This window comes from Aulonocara sp. 'chitande type north' Nkhata Bay, linkage group LG17 (assembly GCF_057382095.1).
Source record: "Aulonocara sp. 'chitande type north' Nkhata Bay isolate Kocher_YH1m ecotype deep benthic linkage group LG17, A_spYH_male_GT1.1, whole genome shotgun sequence".
NCBI lineage: Eukaryota > Metazoa > Chordata > Actinopteri > Cichliformes > Cichlidae > Aulonocara > Aulonocara sp. 'chitande type north' Nkhata Bay.
Genome location: NC_141360.1, coordinates 231,041 through 251,108, shown reverse-complemented (window position 1 = coordinate 251,108; position 20,068 = coordinate 231,041). Strand labels below are relative to the sequence as shown.

Below are 20,068 nucleotides of genomic sequence, written 5' to 3'. Positions count from 1 at the left end.
CAGGATCTGGCACAGGTGTTAACACCTCACCATGAGATCATTAAACTAATGTTCTGTGACTCACAGATTAGATGCACTACTGCGCTGTAAGCACACGGCACCGTAACCACTGAAACGTCAGGTCAGACTGAGAAGCACAACCAGAAAAGCTTGAAATGGATAATTGTGTGTTTCAGAAACATGACTCAAAGGACTTCACGATGAACCACATTTTAATCTCAGACAATTAAATGAACGACACTGGAAATGCACGCTCCGCTGAGAGAACGAGGCAAAAGCAAGTCCAGCCCTGACGGGGCCTGATGACGTGCTGCATGTGCCTGGTGTGCAACAAACCCAAAGCCCTGAAACAGCAGAAAGTAAAGAGTTCATCCATCAAACTGGATTATTTTCCTCTGTTTGGAAAGCACAACACCGTTAACTGATTCAAACAAAGCAGCGGTTGCTAACGTGAATTATCATCGACTCAGGCATCATTAAAGCACGTCTGTGCAGCGTGTCAGTGCATCCATCAAACACACACACACGGCCAAAGATAAGCGTCCACAGACAGTGAGTATCGAAGGCTTTGGAAAACTGGCTGTGCTGCAAAACACGCACCATCACCGGTTCAACTGAATAGTTTTTCCAGACTGTAAACACATCACAGGGAAGTGGAGAGGGCTGTCAGGAACCTCACTCTGAAATTCCCAACACATTCTACTTTGCTTACAGAGCATGCCCTCAGGTCAGCTGAACAAACTCCCCATCATGTTTTAATAAACAGGATCACAGCAGAACTTTGATGATTTCAGTTTTTGTTACATTTCAGTAAAAATGTTTCATCCATATTTGTTTGTCTTCTAAGACAGAAGAACCGTTTAGTACCGATGTGAAAGCAGGGATCTCTTTGCAAACAGCTGAGATGTATTGTCACATACCTTCCAGTCTTTAGGATCAAGTTTTCGGAGCATGGAGTACTCCTCCAGCTGAAACTCCTCATCTGCAGACTCTTCTGAGGACTCCTCCTCTTCCTCCAGCTCCTGGAAGGAAGACGACACATTTCTGTTTCTCCTCCTTATGTAGGCCTCGAACCACCGACCCACGGGCTCCACCTGAACCTGTGCAGAGGCTGTGAGGAGGAAGAGACATTTTGGTAAATGAAGCATCTTTGCTCCCTTTTTTGTTACTACGACACTGTAAAACTAAGTGTTTCAGTACTTCGAATCATTACTTATCTTAAACTTGAACACTGCCAAGAGATTTTTAGCAAAGCCTCAGGCGTTAATTAGCATGTTAGGGCTAAAGCGTTTGCAACTTTTCAAAGCTTTACATTAGAAAGACTCCAAGGTGGAGGGCTCTGGCAGCTATGGCTGTCTTTTATGTACAGTCTATGATTGACGGCTGGGAAACTAAGAGGCTGTTTGGCAGCAAAGAGCTTCAGAGAGACTAAGCAGACTATGCTCAGAAAGGGTTTTACTGCCAATGTTGAGCAGGTTTACAACATTAGGAAATTGCTGCGGTACTTGGTGTGAAACATGCTGTAAGACAAACACTGAAACATAAAATAAAAATTGAAAGTGCTGAGCAGATTGGTATATACATGAATGCAGCTGATCATCAGTGCAAAAATGGAGCCGATGCAGAGAACACAGGACAGGGTCATATGCTTGAGGTGGGAACAGTCTTATGGTTATTGAAGAACTGAAGCAGAGCTGCAAGCACAGTGCGAGTGTCACAACCATCACTGCCCCAAACATGGTGGAAAGTCTCACTGCGAACTCAGGATCCTCCAAACAAGAACTCCCACAGCTGAGAGGTCCCAAAGGAAGCGCTCCCAGTGACTGACTGAACATGTCGCCTCTCTCTTGCTTTGTCATTTTAAAGCTACAAAAGTATAAAATGCATTATTACTGGAGATGAATCAGCCCTCACCGAGCAGCACCGACATGTGACACGCTGTGCGGCGACACAGTCACAGTTTAACGGCCGTCAGTCAGTAACAGGGAGCGCTGCGTGTGTCCACCTTCACGCCTGTCACAGTCGTTCAGCCCTTACGTAACAGCCAGGTACTGCTCCACATGAAAGGCTGTGAAATTCCAAACTAGTCTGTCATTAATAATAATAATTATAAGTAGAAGCCAACTAACCGGTGAAGCTGGTGAGACGCTCTGGCGGCAGCGAGTGAACCCGGCGACAAACGCCGTTTGGATAACCCGAGACACAACACGGCTAACTAATACAAACGCAGAGACTTTACCGAGCTTCAAATTAGCCGGCAATGTTAGCCTGCTGTGTGCTCTGTTTAGCTGCATGCTAACACGCAGAGCAGCAATCAGTGTGTAAGAGTGCCTGCTCAACTAGCTGCCTCCCTCTGACCTCCTTCAGTGCTTACCGGCAGCTGCTCTGTAGACAACCGTTTCGTCCCCATCCAACGCTTCCAGCAGCATTTTCAAAGCAGGTTACGCGAACATTCAGATGCCCGAATGATCAAGTGAGACCTTTAGAAAGTGCTACAGTCTGTGGCCCGCTCTCTACCACATGGGCCTCCTTGTGCCACTGCCAATCCGAGAACGAGCTCTGCTGTCACACCGCTAAAACCTCCGGGTGTCTCATCGCGCCTCGTCACTTGTAGTTCCGCCGTTTTTGTTTTGGTATTTATCTGTAGATTAAAACCTGGCCCCGCTAGCTAAACATGTCATACAGTTTCTCTAATAATTAGGATGTAAAAATGATACGCACAAGATTCCTGTAGCCCCCAACAGAACAACATGATAATATTATATTTTTTAAACCCGTAAAGCTGGTACATCCTCACTACAATTCCCGCTTGTGTGTTCCGGTAAGTTGCGCATAGCGGCGGAAGTCCAAAGCTGCTGTGTAATTGTAGAGTTTAGCAGTCCTGATTGTTCGTGACCAGACAGTTTGTTCACACGTTAGACATGCCGGACTATCTGGGAGACGACCAAAGGAAGATTAAGGAAGAGGAGAAGGGTGACTCCCCTATTAGAGGTATATCTAAAATCGTTTATTTTAAACCCTAAGATATTATTTCCCGAAAGGAAGCGCCGATATCAGCTAGCAACATTGCTAATGTTAGCTTAGCTCGTTGAAAACAGTTTGCTCCTGCTGAATGTATTTGTTACCATGTTGTTATAAATATGTGTTGATGGTGGAATAAAAAGTCTTGTGTATACTGCATCGCTCAGTCCGACAACAGTGTCGGAGTGCAAACGCATTCATGTGATTGTGATTCTTTTTTAAAGCTTTGGATGAAGGGGACATCGCTCTGCTCAAAACATATGTAAGTATGGCTTTCAAACCACGACACCAAGCAAGTGTCAAGGAAATGATTCCACAGTGAGTGAATGTGTTGCTTGCTGTTCACCACCAGGGTCAGAGTACCTATTCCAGGCAGATCAAACAAGTGGAAGATGACATTCAGCAGCTGCTCAAGAAGATAAACGAGCTGACGGGTGAGCGACGAATTCAGAAGTACATTTGTGCCACAGCAGGGCAGTAAGATGTTCTCAGTAAGCTTCTTACTGGGCTTGGTGATTAAACCGGACATAAGCAATAAAACGGCATTTATTTGAAAAGCTCATTTGCCGAACTAACTTTCTAAACCTTCAAAAATTCCAGCTTAGGAGGCCACTTGTGTCTGACCAGATTTCAAGTACTGGGTCAAACTCAGGGGTTTTACTCTGGCTTTCTTAGATTTTCTTTACTTGGAATTCACCATTACAACTTATAAATGTATTCAGATATTCTCAGTTTCATTTCTAACAACCAACAGTAGTACAGGAAGTATTGGTAGCTCCATAGAAGTGGTTTACACATTAGGCTGACAAGTGGAAGGTCGCTCGTTGATTCCAGCAGGAGACGCAAATCAGAAAAGGCTTCTGAACTAAAAAGCCTGATCCTGAATGAATTTTGTCGCATCCAGAAACGATACAAAATCAGCAAGTTTAGCAAATTGTGCGTCCCAAGTTACAGACACAATGATAACTGCAGCTGCATGGTCCTGTGCATATTAACTGATTATCCTGCAACATGCACAGGACTCAATAACACTGTTGCACAAATACATTTGGACATTTTAGTTTCATTAGGTGCCAGTTAAATCTCATGTATTTTCACTCCTTGATTTAATTATTTGGTGCTTGCACGGCCTGTCACTTCAGATGCAGCTGTCTAGCTGGCCTTTCCCAGCCACCCAGTGCCAGCCTGTACTCTGGGCTAGTTTAACACACAAAGAGAGATCACCTTTTCTACCACAACCCACAGCTATGGGGCCAGTTTAGATTTTAAAAAGGCATGTCTAGTTGACTTTAACTCCAAAAAATGCAAAGGGCTGCATTGTTGTTGAAAATGGATCATCTTAAATTTGGAACGGTTGTCCAGCTTTATCAGAGGAGTATATATGGACGGTTTTGGTACTTTGGAGGGCTGCACAAGATGCTTTGTGTCTGATTTGTTTTTTTTTTAATTGCACAGGCATCAAGGAGTCTGACACAGGCCTGGCTCCACCGGCTCTCTGGGATCTAGCTGCTGACAAGCAGACACTGCAGAGCGAGCAGCCGCTGCAGGTAGCAAGGTAAATGTTCGACTTTAACATCACCAAAATGTAAAGTGTGGTGTTATATCGCTGATCTTCCCTTTGGGATGTTTCGAGCGACATTCCTGTTAATCTGACGGGAATATTCTTAGCTTTCCTACTTCCTTCCACAGCATTTCCATTATGTAGCTTCATGATTCTTTATTTCTTTCTGAAAGATGCACAAAGATCATCAATGCAGACTCTGAGGATCCCAAATACATCATCAACGTCAAACAGTTTGCCAAGTTTGTGGTGGACCTGAGTGACCAGGTGGCTCCAACTGACATCGAGGAGGGCATGAGAGTGGGGTGAGGCAGAAACATGATTTAGAGGTGTTACATAGTTTCCAGAAGGTTCCGTCAGCCGTAAGCTAAGTTTAGTGTCCTTTCTGTTTTTCCAGGGTTGACAGAAACAAGTATCAGATCCACATTCCTCTGCCTCCGAAAATCGACCCCACTGTCACCATGATGCAGGTTGGGAGGCGAGGATACTCTGTGATTGTTTGGTTATCTGTCTGCTTGCATGTGATAACTCCTTGGCCCACTTGCTTTAGGTGGAAGAGAAGCCTGATGTGACCTACAGTGATGTTGGTGGATGCAAGGAGCAGATTGAGAAGCTAAGAGAGGTGGTTGAAACTCCGCTGCTCCATGTGAGTGTTCCAAAGTTAGAACCACCACTGAGGCACGAGTGAAGCAACTGTCTTCTGCACATGGGAGCTCACTTGTCGTCTTTTTCTTCTCACCAGCCTGAGAGGTTTGTCAATCTGGGAATTGAGCCTCCTAAAGGTGTGCTGCTATTCGGGCCCCCCGGAACCGGAAAGACCCTGTGTGCCCGGGCTGTGGCCAACAGAACAGACGCCTGCTTCATCAGAGTCATCGGCTCCGAGCTGGTGCAGAAATACGTGGGAGAGGTGCGCTCACGAAAAGAAAGATTAGCTGCAGTTCAGATCAGGAAGGTTGATTCTCGTAAACGTCTGACTTTTCCTGAACTCGTTCACAGGGCGCCAGGATGGTGCGTGAGCTCTTTGAGATGGCCAGGACCAAAAAGGCCTGTCTGATCTTCTTTGATGAAATTGATGCTATTGGAGGTTAGTCTCATTACTTAAAAAGAAAAACATCCACTGACGTGCAGCAGCCCTTTTAATCCAGCGTGAAGAGAAATCCATTCTGAGCGTGTAACCCTCTGAACCTGCCAGGTGCTCGTTTTGATGACGGCGCCGGTGGAGACAACGAGGTCCAAAGGACCATGCTGGAGCTCATCAATCAGCTGGATGGTTTCGACCCTCGAGGCAACATCAAAGTGCTGATGGCCACCAACAGGCCGGACACGCTGGACCCGGCCCTGATGAGGCCCGGACGTCTGGATAGGAAGATCGAGTTCAGCCTGCCTGACCTTGAGGTGAGTTTCAAACTGGACTGTGTTACACTTCTCCGATGTAGCTCTGTCCAATTCAACCATCTTTAAACCCGCCGTTGCAGGGTCGCACCCACATCTTCAAGATCCATGCCCGCTCTATGAGTGTGGAGAGAGACATCCGCTTTGAGCTGCTGGCTCGCCTCTGTCCCAACAGCACCGGTAAGACTGCAGAGCAGACGTTACTTCCTGTCGAGTCACAGTCTCCCTCAGCTGCGTCTTTATCTGTTTTAGTGTTTCCTGCTCGTGTGGGTGTGGCATACATCAGCTGTCCTTTCCTTCAGAATGCCGTTGTCATAGAGACACTAAACCAGCGGTCCCCAAATCACGGACCGGTACCGAGCCGTAAGAGTTGAGGCTTGGGTGTGAAATGTTTGGTTTTCCCGGTGTTTGGTACCAGTACTGGTTTTATTTTGTTTTACTGATCTGCGACATCATAAAGGCCGGTCTGTGAAAATATTGTCAGAGATAAATTAAAACTTGGGGACCGCTGCACTAAACTTCCAGTATTTTTCCAATTTGTTTATCGACTTCTTGTTAGTTTAGAAGAGTTCAGACCTCTTAGTGTAGTACTGATGTATGACCACACGGGGGCAACCTGTTACTTGGAAAGGTTTCTTATTGCCCTTTATAAACTTGGAAGTATGTTATGTTAAAGTAGATGAGAGTCTGAGTCTTGGCTGTCCTTTAACACGATCCTGTATTTCAGCCAAGTCAAACTGTTTTGAATGGCTTGACAGCGTGGGATAAAGGTCGTCTACAGGTTTAATAGCTCTCTGAAAGTCTGAGCACTCTCTTAAATCGTGCTTCCTTTCAGGTGCCGAGATCCGCAGCGTGTGCACCGAGGCAGGAATGTTTGCCATCAGGGCCCGCAGGAAGATCGCCACAGAGAAAGATTTCCTGGAAGCCGTTAACAAGGTCATCAAATCATACGCCAAGTTCAGCGCCACTCCCAGATACATGACCTACAACTGAGTGTGTGCTTGTGTCTGATTTGGCTTTGTCAAAAAAAAGAGAGTCAAAAGGATTTTGTTTTGTTGTTATTGTTGTTCACTAAAAAATAAAAGTTATTCCAGATTTCAGTTTCAGTGTTTAACAAAATAAGCACAGGGAGCTTGAAAGGCCTCCTGTGTCGTTCACTAACAGAACAATTAAAGCTGTCCACTGCATTCATATATGAGTCATACCAATGCAAGTGTACAGTAACGGCAACATGACACTGCAAACAGACTGGAAAGGTCATTCCAGATCAGAATAACAAAAATCATATTGACAGATTATAGGTAACAATTTGGTACCAGCGTGATAATGAGGTGGTCAGTATTACATGTTTACAACAAGGCCTCCAACAGTACCTGCTAACATCATGTAGACAAAGCTGCAGCTTTAAAAAGTACTTCAGCAAACAGTGAGAACTACAACATGACTAAAGTGCAGCATCAACACTGCAGAGAAATCAGGCTGGACGCCACATCCTGAAGGTTCTGATTAAAACGATGTTCTTGCTGCTTTGGAACTTTAACAAGACTGAAAAACACTCCTGATATTTCAGCTGAAAACAAGTTCACAGTGAGGTTGTGAGAGCGCCACCACGTCCCATCCTCTCAGGTCGTGTCGCTGACCGCAGCCACAGACGGGTGAGAGTTTGAGTGCTGACAGTGGAGCACGGCGTCGTGGACGGTGGGGAACAGGAAGTCTGTGGTCAGGTCCTTAGTGAAGAACTTCAAGGTGTCCAGTTCAGCCAGCAGGTTTCCTGCAGAGAAGCATGCAGCAGGCTCAGTATTTACATCAATGACAACAACCACTTTCAAACCATTTGAACACAAACAGACTTTAGTGAAGGAAAGACTCACTGCAGTGGGGCTAATAAACGTTCTGTGCAGACACTGACATTCCTGCAGTGATACCTTTGTTCCATTTACAGGGCACACAAAGCAACTAAAGCAACCTGCTGTGTTCACTTCTTGGACAGCAGCTTTGTTACAGTGTGAAACGAGCCGCTGCAGCTTCATCCCTGCCTTCTTCTGGCTAGCTGCCACTCTGAAAACATCCTGCGCGCTCGTGAGCCAATATACTGAAAGTGAACTGTAAATATATCGTGTGACATGTTTACCATTTGGTTCCAAATGATATCTTCTCATTTTCAATCCCAAATGTGCAGAACAGGAGCATCCTGTTTGTTACTGCAGGAATGGCTTCAGTCTGTGAACCACAGGCTGTGTTTGCACAGGTCTGTCAGGACCCACAGGCTTAATCATTCAAACCAAAACTTTCAACAGAGTTCTGTCATAGCGCTTGTTGCCTGTTTCCATCCTTTACATTATGACCCCAGTGTGTGGAATTTGTCTTTATTATAGGTCTCCACTTACAGACCTTATGTTCTCATTCATGCAAACATCGAAATCAGCCAATCACATGGCAGAAGCTCAATGCAGACATCAGCTGGAGTTCAAGGCGAGCATCAGAATGAACATGGCATGACTAGATATCAGGTGTGCTTTAGAAGTTCCCGGGACTTTCCAACACAATCATCTCTGAGGTTTACAGAGGACGGTCTGAACAAGAGAACGTAACAGGCGAGCAGCAGTTCTCTGGGAGAAGATGTGTCGAGCGTGACAGGAAGGTAAGAGTGACTCAAATAACCATGTGTTACCACCAAAGAGCTTCTCTGAATGCACCTCGTGTTGGAAAGCAGATGGGCTACAGCAGCATCAGACCACAGGGCGCCACATCGCCCAGCGACAAACAGAAACCTGAGGTTGCAGTATGCACAGGCTTTCTGTAGCAGACTTTGGTACAAACATCATAACAGCATGGATTCCTCCTGCATTGAATCAGTGGTGCTACAGTGTGAGGGATATTTCCACGTCCATGCCTTTCTGACCACAGTGTACCAACTCCTGCAGGACGATGTGTAACAAAGCACCAGTCCTCTAACTGGTTTCATGAACAGTTCATGGTCCACAAATAGTCCCCACAGCAATTTGTAAAGATAAGAGGATAGATGGATGGATGGGTTTTAATTGCGTTTTGTACGTAGTGCGTATAAAACAGAGCATGTGCACAGATATTTTCAGATCTAATGAAAAGTCTTAATAGTCACTTACTGTTGCAGCCAGCTATGACCACCCGGACATCTACGGCGGCATACTCTTTAATGACCTGCACAAAGAGATAATAGTTTTTAGTATTTGAGCTCTACACCATGAAACAGTGACTGGAGTTCAGTGAAAATATGCAGCTGGTGCTCCTGTGCAGTGCAGCGCTGGAGAAAGGGCCAGAACCTGTCTGATGGCTTTAGCTCCCACTGAGTCGATGAAAGTTGCAGACGTCCAGTCCAGGATGATGGAGTGGACTGTGCTGAAAGGCTCAAGGAAGACCGCCTCCTCTGAGTCGCCATGTCTGTCGCCAAACTGGCCGTTCTTCTGATCCTCCGCCACGTGGCTCTGGGACAAAACGTCATGAGTCACTGCCTCATCCTTGTACTAGAAACAAAGCAGCACCACAAAACATATTATATATACACACACACACGACCGTCACATGAGTGTGTATTTAACCTGTTGACAAAGCTCAAAGTTTGGATAGACAAAAGACAAACAGCGACCCACCTTGGCACAGATTTTCAGCGGAGACGACCGATTGCTGTTCGTCTTCTCCTTTCTTTTTTTTTGGGCTTTCCGAGCAGCTTGTAAGTGTTCAGGGTTTAGCCCCGTCTGTAAAGATCAACATAATCACAACAGAGCTGTTAACATCCAACTCAGCACGTCATTCTCCCTCACTCGTTTACCTCTACCATTACCTCACCTCTTATTTTGGCATTTTCTCTGATAATTATTCATATTACATTACATAATACACTTGTTATTAATCTCTGTCTCTCTTCCACAGCATGTCTTCATCCTGTCTTCCTTCTCTCACCCCAACCAATCACAGCAGATGGCCCCGCCCCTCCCTGAGCCTGGTTCTGCTGGAGGTTTCTTCCTGTTAAAAGGGAGTTTTTCCTTCCCACTGTCGCCAAAGTGCTGCTCATAGGGGGTCATATGATTGTTGGGTTTTTCTCTGTATTACTGTAGGGTCTACTGTACAATATAAAGCACCTTGAGGCGACTGTTGTTGTGATTTGGCGCTGTGTAAATAAAGCTGAATTGAATATGAAAAACAAAAATGAGAACTGAAACAATGTTTACAAAACAAACACATATCGACGTCTTTACTTTAACACAATAAGCATGAAGCACATGATCAACTGCTTTCAGTAACATCTGTGCTTCACCTGATTTGTCACAAAACAAGCGTTAATCTTGCACAAAGATAACCTGAGTAAAAGCAAAATGCAGTTTTCAACGTGTGATTTCATTGTTTAACCAACACAAGCTATCCAAACCTGCACCTAGGTGAAAACGTAATTACCCAGAATTCATAGTTTCATCAACTGTCCAAGCTCTGAAGCAGTAACGTAATGACCCTGTTACCCTTTGCAGCTGGTCGTGGCACCGTGTTGCTTTTTGAGCTCTTGTAGCGTCTCTTTGTGTTATTGAGGCGATCAGGCATGGCTGTGACTCGTAAACACTGAGCTCAGTCCATGGTCTTACAACGGGACTCTTTTCCCCTTTAAGGACTCAACATGCCACCACAGTAGCAACAGAGACTGATCCCTAGGAATCAGGTGTTGCTGGTAAAGCTGGCACAGTTACTCCTTAGGTTAAGACTGGGAGAGGCTGGGAATATTTCCCACACGGTGCTTAGATACTGGATAAACCTTTAATTCACACAGTAAAGTTAAAATGTATTCTTTGCTCTTAGTTATTTGAACACACAAAAAAGCAGAAATGACAAACGTAGAAACGTTTTCACTGAACTGTTGAAGCTTCAGCTGTAACGTGAACAGGCTACAACTGCAAACCTTCATTTGTAGCCAAGACAGTGAAAACACAAGCAAACGGATTCCTGCTCATCTCAAAGTAGAGCTCTGCTCGCATCTACCACCAGATGATTACACGCTCACGCTGCTCCTCTCAGACCGAGTCAGGTGATAATAAGTGCTTCACACATTTCCCCCACAAAAGGGTTTCTGTTTGCTTCCACACACTCAAACACACTGCTACCTTCTCCTTGAGGCTGTTCACATACAGGTCACTGTTAGCAAAGTAGACTGAAGAGTTGGAGTGGAAGATCTTAATCCCCTCATATTCAGCCGCCTGAGAACACAAACAGCCGGCTTGGTCAGTGTGGATGTTTCACACGGAGCAGGTTTCTCTCCTCACACATTTACCTCTTCATACTCGTCGACGTCACAGTAGAGCCCCGTGTTAGCGACGTGACCCAGGATGGAAGTTTTAGGGCTGGAAGAGAAAGAAAACAGCTCAGAGCACAAATCAAACCTGCTCTTTGAAAACTCTCACAGCTGCCTTTAAGCTTCAGTTCAAGGAAAAACACATATTCGAATCATTACCTCTGTGTCCTGTATATGACTGTCAATATGGCGAATGTGACGGCCACCAGGAGGCCGTAGTCCAGTCCCAGCAGCACAGAAGCGATAAAGGCGATCACCCAGATGGCCTGAGAGGACAAAAAAGAAAGTAACATGAAACTAGCATGAAGAGGAAGCGTTTTGCAAGACCAAAGCAGTTTTTACATAAGCAAATGTCTTCAGACGACGTGCATTTATCTGATCGTTTCCACTCCTGCACATTATAGTCACACTTCTGTCTGCAACCTCAGCTTCTCCACTGTGTATTCACTCGGGTTCACATACACACCTCTCAGAACAACGGTGCACTTTAAGTCAGCTAAGCTTGGTTTTAAAGACTGACCAGTTCAATCTTGCTGGTCCTCCACAGACTGGGAATGTCTCTGAACTGCTTGAACATCCCTATGAGGTTGACCATGATGATGGCAGCCAGCGCAGTCTGAGAAACACAAGCAAACGAGAGCCAAAGACGACATTTAGGTGTGTGCAGGCTCACAGGTCACGCCCAAACATCAAACAGGAACTCACCTGAGGGAGCGGCTCGAAGACAAAGCCGACGGCCACCACCACCACCAGCACCAGCAGCGACGCCAGGAGCCCTGCAATCTAAAGCACACATAAAAAGCAATAACTCCATCAACACACCTCTCACTCTAACAACAGCTTTACAGCACCAATTTAGATAGTGTAATCACTCCTGCAGCTCGTGTGTGTCACCTGTGTTTTGCCTCCTGTGCTCTCCTGGACCAGACTCCTCGACATGGAGCAGGTGACGGCAAACGTTTGAAAGAAGGAGCTGATGAAGTTACACAGACCGAGTGCAATGAGCTCCTGAAAGTGGACACGTGGAGGAAAACCGTGAAAAAGAGAGGAAAGTCCTTCTGCAACAACATTTTCACACGTCAGCTTTGGACAATTTCAGGAAAATGCGACCCGTATATTTTCCACAGTCGTGCTTTGCTAAATGCGTGACCTGCATTTATTTGTCAGCTATGTGTCACTGGAGGACACGCTTTGCTCAGTCTTCAACGAATAGTACAGTCAGGCAACTACACAACGCTCCAAACAACTCAGTGTTCAATGAAATGAACACGTTCCAACAAACTGGAACAATGAACCTTTTTGTGAGCAGCATTTCCAATATCAGCGCGCAGGATAAAAATATAACTTTACAAGATTTGCAGCAAACAGCTAGAGGACGTCCCGTCATCCAGAAGACCCAAAGTGTCCTAACCAAACATTTAGTCACACACAGGCCAGAGGCTCATCGGCAGCTCACCCCGTGGACACACTCACCTGGTTGCCATCCACACTGTAGCCATGTTTCAGGGCAAAGATCTTGGCCAGCGAGACGTCCATGGAGAATCCTACAATCGCTATAGCAAAAGAATCTGTGACCAAATTGGGCAGCAGCGAGATGTTTGGGGCAGCAGGAGGGCGAAGCCTGTAACCAATAAGACAACATCTGTAGACCTCTGTCACATACGTGTAGAGAACACGAGCTTAAACCAAAAGACACTTAAACAAATAGAGTGTGCGGCCTACCCTGTTGGTATGTTCCCAACCACATGGACCTTGTACTCCTTTGATAACGACAAACCATAGGAGATGCCCGTGGACACGATGACCACAATGATCTCTCCAGGAATGGGAATGGGCAGCTTCTTCTTGAAGCGCTCGTTGAGAACTTTGATCACGTAAAGGAAGATGATACACCCGAGCCCCAGAAGGAAAGTGGCAATATTGGTGCTGGTGATTCTGCTGAGCACTGCTTTGACACTCTGCAGTGACAGAAAGGTGAGTGTTAGCGATTCATTGACCATTCTGGGAAGGAGAAAGACAGGGCCTCTCAAAACTCACATAAATAGCAGAGAGAAACCCAGAATAACGCTGCGTTTCCACCCCCAGCAAGTATTTCAGCTGGGAGATGACGACGTGCATGGATGCTGCTGTGGTGAAGCCTCGCACCAGGGGCTCGGTGAGGTAGATTGCTACAAAGCCAAACCTGAGAAGACCTAAAACAATCTGAAAGGAATGCAGAAGAAGAGGGGGGTCATTCTGTTTTTGAAAAACAATGTTTAATACAGAAACAGTTAAAATCGAGTTGATACATCAACAGTGATTCAGACATGCTGCTGCTGCTTTGGATAAACAGATTAGCCACGGCTGCTCTGCAGGTGGGAGGCTGACCTGGATGAGTCCCGCCAGGGTTGTGACCATCACGGCCACCTGGACCCTGCTCTTATCACGAAGCTCCACGTTGATGGCATCAGATGCGTTGGATCCAGTAGCATTGATATTCATAAACATGCTGTCTGGTGCCTCCCTCACAGCGACGCCCCCAATCATCAGACTTATGACAGCAAAGGTACCTGCAGGTCATCGACACAAACGCAGCGCTATGATAGGCTGGGGTCAAAGCTGATGTCGAGTACAACGAGCGCTCAAACGCAGCACAGAAACTGCAGACTTGTGCTCGCACCGGCCTTTCCTCTCACCACCCTGTGACGGTAAAGGCCGTCCTGCCTCTCGTTCTCTGTCATCATTCCCACAGCAACCTGATGTCAGGCCAGATTTTGGCCAGCAGTGATTTACAATCTTTGCAGATTAGCTCCTCAGCTTCAAAGGGTTGAGCAGGTCTAGTTTATTGGACCCATTTGTTGGACGGATTTAAACTGACAATCGAGACAAGCGTGACAGCGTTGGAGAAAAGAAAGCAGCCAGATTGGTGAGACAACTGAGGCTGGGTTTAATGAAATCTCAGTCCTGCTGCTTATGTCAGTCTTTACATAGTTAGAGGCAGCGAGTTTTACAATCCCAGTTGTGGAAGATGTTAGAAAGTGAAGTTTTACAACATCTGTCAAGCTCAGATTTTAAAAACCTTCCACAGGAGACACATTCTGAGGGGTTATAATGTTGCAGTTTTTGCTGTTTTGTTTTTACATTTACTAAACTTTCGAATTCACAAAAATGATGTGGGTACATGCTGATTATCATTCAGGCTACGTTCACACTGCAGGCGAAAGCGCATCAAATCCGATTTTTCTGACCCTATGCGACCATCTATCCAATCAGGGTGTGACAGTGTGAACGGCACAAATCTGATATTTTCAAATCCGACCTGGGTCACTTTCATATGTGGTCCTGAATCCAATACATCTCCGATGTTTCAGAAAGCGACTGCTGTTTGATGGTCATGTCGCATTAAATCCGTCTTTTACGTCACTGACACGAGACAGACGCCAATTATCAGCGCCGGAGAAGACATGGTGAACGCTTCCTGGCCATCCCGTGTAGATGTCAGTGAAACTGTTGGGAAGACAACGTTGGAGAAACGTGAACATTTAATTTGTTCTGTATAATCTGCAGATTCTGACAGAAATCTGCAGCTATCCTTTGAAGCACCACTTCTCTCTAAAACAGCAACAAGGATCATTATTAGGTTATCGACATTATTATGTAAATAAGAAAATAACTTAAAGCAAAAAACAATACTGTTGCTCTGGGTCTAAACAGAGCGCGTTGTGTGTGACGTCTTCTTTTGCGCGTTTGCTGTCACATTTTATTTGTAGTGTGAACGAGCAGACAAAAAAATCGGATTTGATCAAAAAAATCTGAATTGAGCATCAAGACCTGCAGAGTGAACGCAGCCTAAGAGACTAAAAACATTTAAACCTGCTTGGATTGAAACCAGAGCACAAGGTTAAGCCTCTGTGGGCAGTATTTACTTTAAAGGTAGAGGTCAAAGGTGACATTTGGATGCAGATGTGAGCCCCAGCATCACTTCCTCAATGTTAATCAGAATTTTAAAAACATTTTAGGAACGTTTGAAGATCAGGTAATAACGTCATATTTACAGTCCCCATAAACACTCAGTGAGAAGGAAAGCAGCATGTATACAGCACTGTCTGTATAATATCAACACACATGTATGAATGACAGTTTAAGTTAGAAGGTTCTGTCAGTTTTTAACCAATAAAATCACTAGTGGAGCTTGAAGACCTCGGTGGATGTCAGTCAAATATGAATGGAGTCTTAACATGACGTCACTCCACACACACACACACACACACACACACACACACACACACACACACACACACACCTCGTCTATCATGTGATAACGGGGTTTTCTTATTTGCTTTAAGAACCTGCACCTGTAGATAGAGTCATCCACCCTCGCGTGCACACAGACAGAACCACTACTGCAAACAGAAGGACAAACTGTAACCTACAAAGTAACACAGCTGTGACGGGATCATCTGCCCTGTGGGAGCAGAAGCCTTCGTCTGGAAGGCAGAAACTGAATCTCACTATGCAAAGTGTGAGAGACATGAAGCACTGTGTCTGAAAGGATGCTGGGTTTAGTCTGTGGGACCATGGAGCTCTTTCAGCTCTTTCTGTTCTTCACAGAGAAATATCCAAACCATCGCACATACGCAGAGGACCACGAAGGTTCAATAAAAGCACAGTTGGCTTTAACAAAATGAAACGTAATATTTTTATCGCACCTGTCCTTTTTCAGGAAACCCTCTCCCACACACAGTTGCACTAAACCAAACATCACTGCAGCACTTTGGTGCTGTTCATCAAGTGTGCGCTGTCATCAGGCTCATCTGTGTCTTACTCTGCCATAATGTGACATGTTGTTTCCTCACCATGTGACAGTTTTACAGGAACACTTCCTGTCTGCGAGGTGCTTCATTGGGTCCAACAGTCAGAGGGACTCATAGGTCACAGCTGGCATTTGAGACTTGGACCCATTTCAAGGAAAGGAAGCTGTCACAGGGTGAGGTCGCTGAAATGTCACAATCCTCCCGTGAAAGCTAAGCACACAGTTAGCACACATCCAAACATTTCCTCCACACCTTTCATCTCATAATCTGAATCACTGTGTAACCCAGTGCACCTCACAGTCACTACAGACACAGCTGTGTGGAAAGTGACTCGTCGCCTGCAAGACTTCGATGTGACACCATTAATGTGGATTAAGAAATCTATAAAAAGCTCAACCATGTAAAAATGACATCATCTTAACTACATTTGTCTTTTCTCTCAAAAAGCAAGCGAGAAAAGAAAACAGCTCGGTGCGTCTGAACGTCACCATCTTTTGAAAGCAGACATGAGGAACAGAGGTGGAGCCAATGAGAGACAAATTCTGGACAATGTCAGGAGAGTCAGGCTGGAAACAAATCAGCTATAGTTTCCTATCCTCATAATAGGCAGCAAAGCATTACTGGAAATACTGTTAGACGTGAGGAAGCAGCCGTGGCCGAGCACACAGCTGCAGTGAAACAGGAGCTGCTTCCATGGTTTCTTTATTCCAAACGAACATCACGCTGGAAAATGAAGAAGCCAGCAATCAGTGCCACATCCAGGAAGCAGCAGTTTCCTTCATATACAATCATTTTCTTCTTATACATCTTATTTAAAATCTTCTTTCTTGGCGAGAACCTTAACACCAACTTTACATTTAACACTAAACTGAAAGGAGACGTCAGACCGTGTCAGGGTGTGTCTGTTTGGATCGATTTCAAACAATAAATAAATATTTTGATAAATATTTAGGTCGGGGATCACTGTGGCGACGGCACCTTTAATTTCTCTCCTCTGTACAGAACATGAAATTTTCTGCTGTGTGTGTGTTGGGGGCAGGGAGTACATAAGAGGGCGGAGCTTATGGAACAATGACGAGCATATTGTAACTGTTTTCTTGTACGTGGGCAGAGCCGGTCACACAGGGCCATGAGGTCAGGACAGAGACGGCTCTCTCACCTACTGATATGTGTCTGGACGTGCCAAAGAAGGTGTACAGCAGGACCGGGTAGAAGGAGGAGTACAGACCATAAACAGGAGGCACCGCAGCCAGCATAGCGTAGGCTAGTCCTGTGGAGCAGGGAAGATAACACGTTTCCAAATAAACAATCCTGGAGGTTCAGTGACTCCATCACAGTGTCAAAGTGTCAGCGATGCCAAAACAGAGTCAGCATGAAGCAGAAACTGCTCCTCTGGAGCCGCAGCCGGCCCTGCTCGCAGCCTCGGTGCTTCACACGGCGCTGCTGCACAGTTCACTGACCTTGTGGAAGCTGCACGACTCCCGTGCTGAGACCTGAGACCACGTCTGAAAAGAGGTACTTCTTGACTGGATACGACGGCAGCCATGAGAGAATAGGCATGAAGCTCAGAGCTGCTGCCTTGGCCTTCTCTGAAGAACACCTGTGGATATTCAACACCAAGCAGATTTTTAAAAGCCTCCACAGACAAAGTTTTTCTGGAGTCACTTTCATGCTGCAGGATTCAAGAAGCCCCCTCGTGTTAGCTGAACTTTGGTATGACTCGTGCTTCACAATATCCCTCCTATACCTTTAATAGCAGCACCACGTGATTCACACTGGTTAACAGATATTTGTTCATTCTTACACCACAGAAATATCATTTCAGTGATGTAGCAATATTTGTTCTGCTGTTACAGATTTAAGCCCCAACATTCACCCTCACTCTGCACTACAGCCAAGAGTTATTTAAGAAACATCAATGTTTTACAACTTTATGACACGTTTGTTGTTCCCTCTGCAAGATGACAAGAAAGCATCTCTAGAAATGACTCTAACGTGTCACTGTGTCGGTTCCCACCCTGAGCTCTGTCACACCCCCTGCGTCCTGTGGATGGTTATGAGTGCAGACCCGTTCTTCACTAACTCCCGGGTTGCTCGCTGTACGCTTCCAAAGCACATCTCTGCTTTTGTATGAAGACCTCCTCCTCCTCAGCTCCCCTCAGTAAGCCCTCCCACCTGTCTCAGTCCCAAATTGCCAGTGAGCTGGCATCAACATGTCATTTCCCAGCCTTGTTCGGGCGACTTGTTTAACCCCCGACTTCTCCCCCTTTTTGCTTGCCCAGCTGCATCAGTTCCCAAATAGAAAGCAGGGACAGAGGATCCCGGGTTTGTGCAGTTTAGCTCTGAATAACTTTTTCATTTGTTTTTAAATGTTAGAATGCAACATAATCTATTTGAAGATCAGTGTTGGAGCTTTTTTGCAATGTAATGTGTTTAAACGTCTTATTTTTCCACTCAAATAAAGGACATTCGAAGGTTGCACATCAACTCCCACAGATTTCCCACTGGCTTCTGGCTTCAGTTTACACAGCACACTGGGATCTTGTGTGTGGATCTATGTCGATGCTGATCTGTTCAACGACATGTTAACAGGAAATGTCCAGAGAAAGACTTACTGGAACTTTTCTGCCAGCTTCTGACAATTTGTGGTGGTGTCTTCTTTGCGTTTAAGAAGCTGTGCCTGGATCAGAGTTTCATTGTAGACAGGACGCTCGATCCTGTAAATCAGCTGGGAGTCTTCATCCTCTCGAGCTGCTGCAGCCACCACTTCTTCTTCTTGCTCCATGGTAGAGGCCGGAGGGCTGGCGGAGAATCTATGTCCCGTGTAGTTTATTCTCTCCCGCTTTTTCTTCTCGGCTGGTATATCCTCATTCCTTAAACCTTTTCAGAGCAAGCGAGGACAAGACATGACAAGATAGTTATGATTTCTACAAGCATGGGTGACGATAATAAGAAAGCCCTTTGCTATGCCGACAAAGATTTCAGTTTGATTTGCAATGCTGCAACTTTCGAGTAAATATTTGGTCTCTGACCAGCTTATGTAATGGCTTGCATTAAGTCTGGTGTACTGGGGGAAAGGTTTGCTGAATAAATCATACGGCATAGAGTTTCCTCAGGGTAGGTGCGCAGTGTTTTACAGCTACAGGCAAACCTCTCTCCCAGAAGTCTTGCAACCACACGTCATCATGGACCACGATCGAGGAACAAAGCCATGCATGTGGGTAACGTTTATAAAAGAGGAACCACGTAGCTGGTCTGGTTAAGTACTTGGATTACAGCTCGACATGGTGCCTTCAAAGTCAATCCAAAAAAACAAAAAAATCAAATCTCTGTCTATGCAGATAAATAGTGAATGAAACTACTGTGAGAATAGCAGGCGACTGTTAGAAAGGTTAGAAGACAGTTCTGTATTTGATATTTACATTAATTATTTATTAAATCTATATTTATTATTTTATATATAATAATATGCAAATGAGTAACACTTGCTTGTTTTTCCCCGTGTGTGGAACAGGTCCTGAGCATTAACAGACTTATGTCACAGGTTTTATTTATCATGCAGAATCTCCTGTTCAGTCATTCTCGCGCCGACAGTTGAACGCCTCGCGCTTCTTCCCATTTCCTCTCCTGTGCTAGCTCGCTCACATCACATTGTAAAAAGCAGCTTTGATAAATTCAAAGCGGAGACACGGAATTTTAATTAAAGGGCCAATATGTGCTACAGGTACGACGGCGAGCGCAACTACAGCAGCTCCCGTGGCTGTGACAGAGGCTTTCACCTCCTCACAGGGAAACAAGCTAACTCAAAGATACTAGCAAAGACACTTCGCTCACCTCCATCCTCCTTGTTTCCCTCCAGCTGCTAAGATGCTGTCGGCTCAAGGAGAACACAAGTACATACACTGACCTCTTCGGTTGAAGTTTAACAAGGGCAACGTCCTTTCGAGCACCAAACGCTGACGATAAACCACAGATAGAATGTGCGGA

The 20,068-nt window shown here is 45.4% G+C and overlaps 3 protein-coding genes across 4 annotated transcripts in view; 1 reads left to right on the top strand and 2 right to left on the bottom strand.

Moving 5' to 3' along the window:
• Positions 1-2,807, bottom strand: part of dnajc2 (DnaJ (Hsp40) homolog, subfamily C, member 2) — a 9,062-nt gene extending 6,255 nt beyond the window's left edge. The window contains exons 1-2 of the mRNA XM_086269050.1: positions 2,375-2,807; positions 921-1,111 (exon numbers count right to left, since the gene is read on the bottom strand). Coding sequence (XP_086125176.1) covers positions 921-1,111; positions 2,375-2,429 — 246 coding nt within the window. The 5' untranslated portion in view covers positions 2,430-2,807. The remainder of the gene's footprint in view (positions 1-920; positions 1,112-2,374) is intronic.
• psmc2 (proteasome 26S subunit, ATPase 2) lies at positions 2,435-7,069 on the top strand. Its single transcript, XM_086269052.1, has 13 exons — positions 2,435-2,821; positions 2,920-2,991; positions 3,246-3,283; positions 3,374-3,455; positions 4,477-4,576; positions 4,756-4,887; positions 4,980-5,052; positions 5,133-5,228; positions 5,325-5,489; positions 5,579-5,666; positions 5,775-5,977; positions 6,058-6,154; positions 6,810-7,069. The coding sequence occupies exons 2-13, from the start codon at positions 2,922-2,924 to the stop codon at positions 6,965-6,967; spliced, it is 1,302 nt and encodes a 433-aa protein (XP_086125178.1). The 5' UTR covers positions 2,435-2,821; positions 2,920-2,921; the 3' UTR covers positions 6,968-7,069.
• Positions 7,017-20,068, bottom strand: slc26a5 (solute carrier family 26 member 5). Of its 2 annotated transcripts, none has more exons than XM_086269048.1 (18): positions 19,916-20,068; positions 18,697-18,961; positions 17,542-17,681; positions 17,241-17,351; positions 13,656-13,837; positions 13,326-13,490; positions 13,011-13,246; positions 12,762-12,909; positions 12,183-12,296; positions 11,994-12,071; positions 11,809-11,904; positions 11,448-11,554; positions 11,268-11,337; positions 11,101-11,193; positions 9,604-9,708; positions 9,277-9,477; positions 9,100-9,154; positions 7,017-7,745 (listed from the first exon to the last, which is right to left on the bottom strand). In XM_086269048.1, exons 2-18 carry the CDS (start codon positions 18,864-18,866, stop codon positions 7,597-7,599), a joined length of 2,220 nt encoding a protein of 739 aa, XP_086125174.1. In that variant the 5' UTR covers positions 18,867-18,961; positions 19,916-20,068; the 3' UTR covers positions 7,017-7,596. The 2 variants fall into 2 exon arrangements, with proteins under 2 accessions (XP_086125174.1, XP_086125175.1); XM_086269049.1 differs by having other exon boundaries at positions 9,277-9,438.

Excerpts from the sequence above, each read along its gene's own strand:
- psmc2 (XM_086269052.1), top strand. The coding sequence starts at position 2,922 with ATGCCGGACTATCTGGGAGACGACCAAAGGAAGATTAAGGAAGAGGAG. Across the intron at positions 3,284-3,373 it reads TCGCTCTGCTCAAAACATAT|GGTCAGAGTACCTATTCCAG; the intron begins GTAAGTATGGCT and ends GTTCACCACCAG. Across the intron at positions 6,155-6,809 it reads CCTCTGTCCCAACAGCACCG|GTGCCGAGATCCGCAGCGTG; the intron begins GTAAGACTGCAG and ends GCTTCCTTTCAG.
- slc26a5 (XM_086269048.1), bottom strand. The coding sequence starts at position 18,866 with ATGGAGCAAGAAGAAGAAGTGGTGGCTGCAGCAGCTCGAGAGGATGAA. Across the intron at positions 13,247-13,325 it reads GGTTTCTCTCTGCTATTTAT|AGTGTCAAAGCAGTGCTCAG; the intron begins GTGAGTTTTGAG and ends CTGTCACTGCAG. Across the intron at positions 11,338-11,447 it reads GTCATATACAGGACACAGAG|CCCTAAAACTTCCATCCTGG; the intron begins GTAATGATTCGA and ends TTTCTCTTCCAG.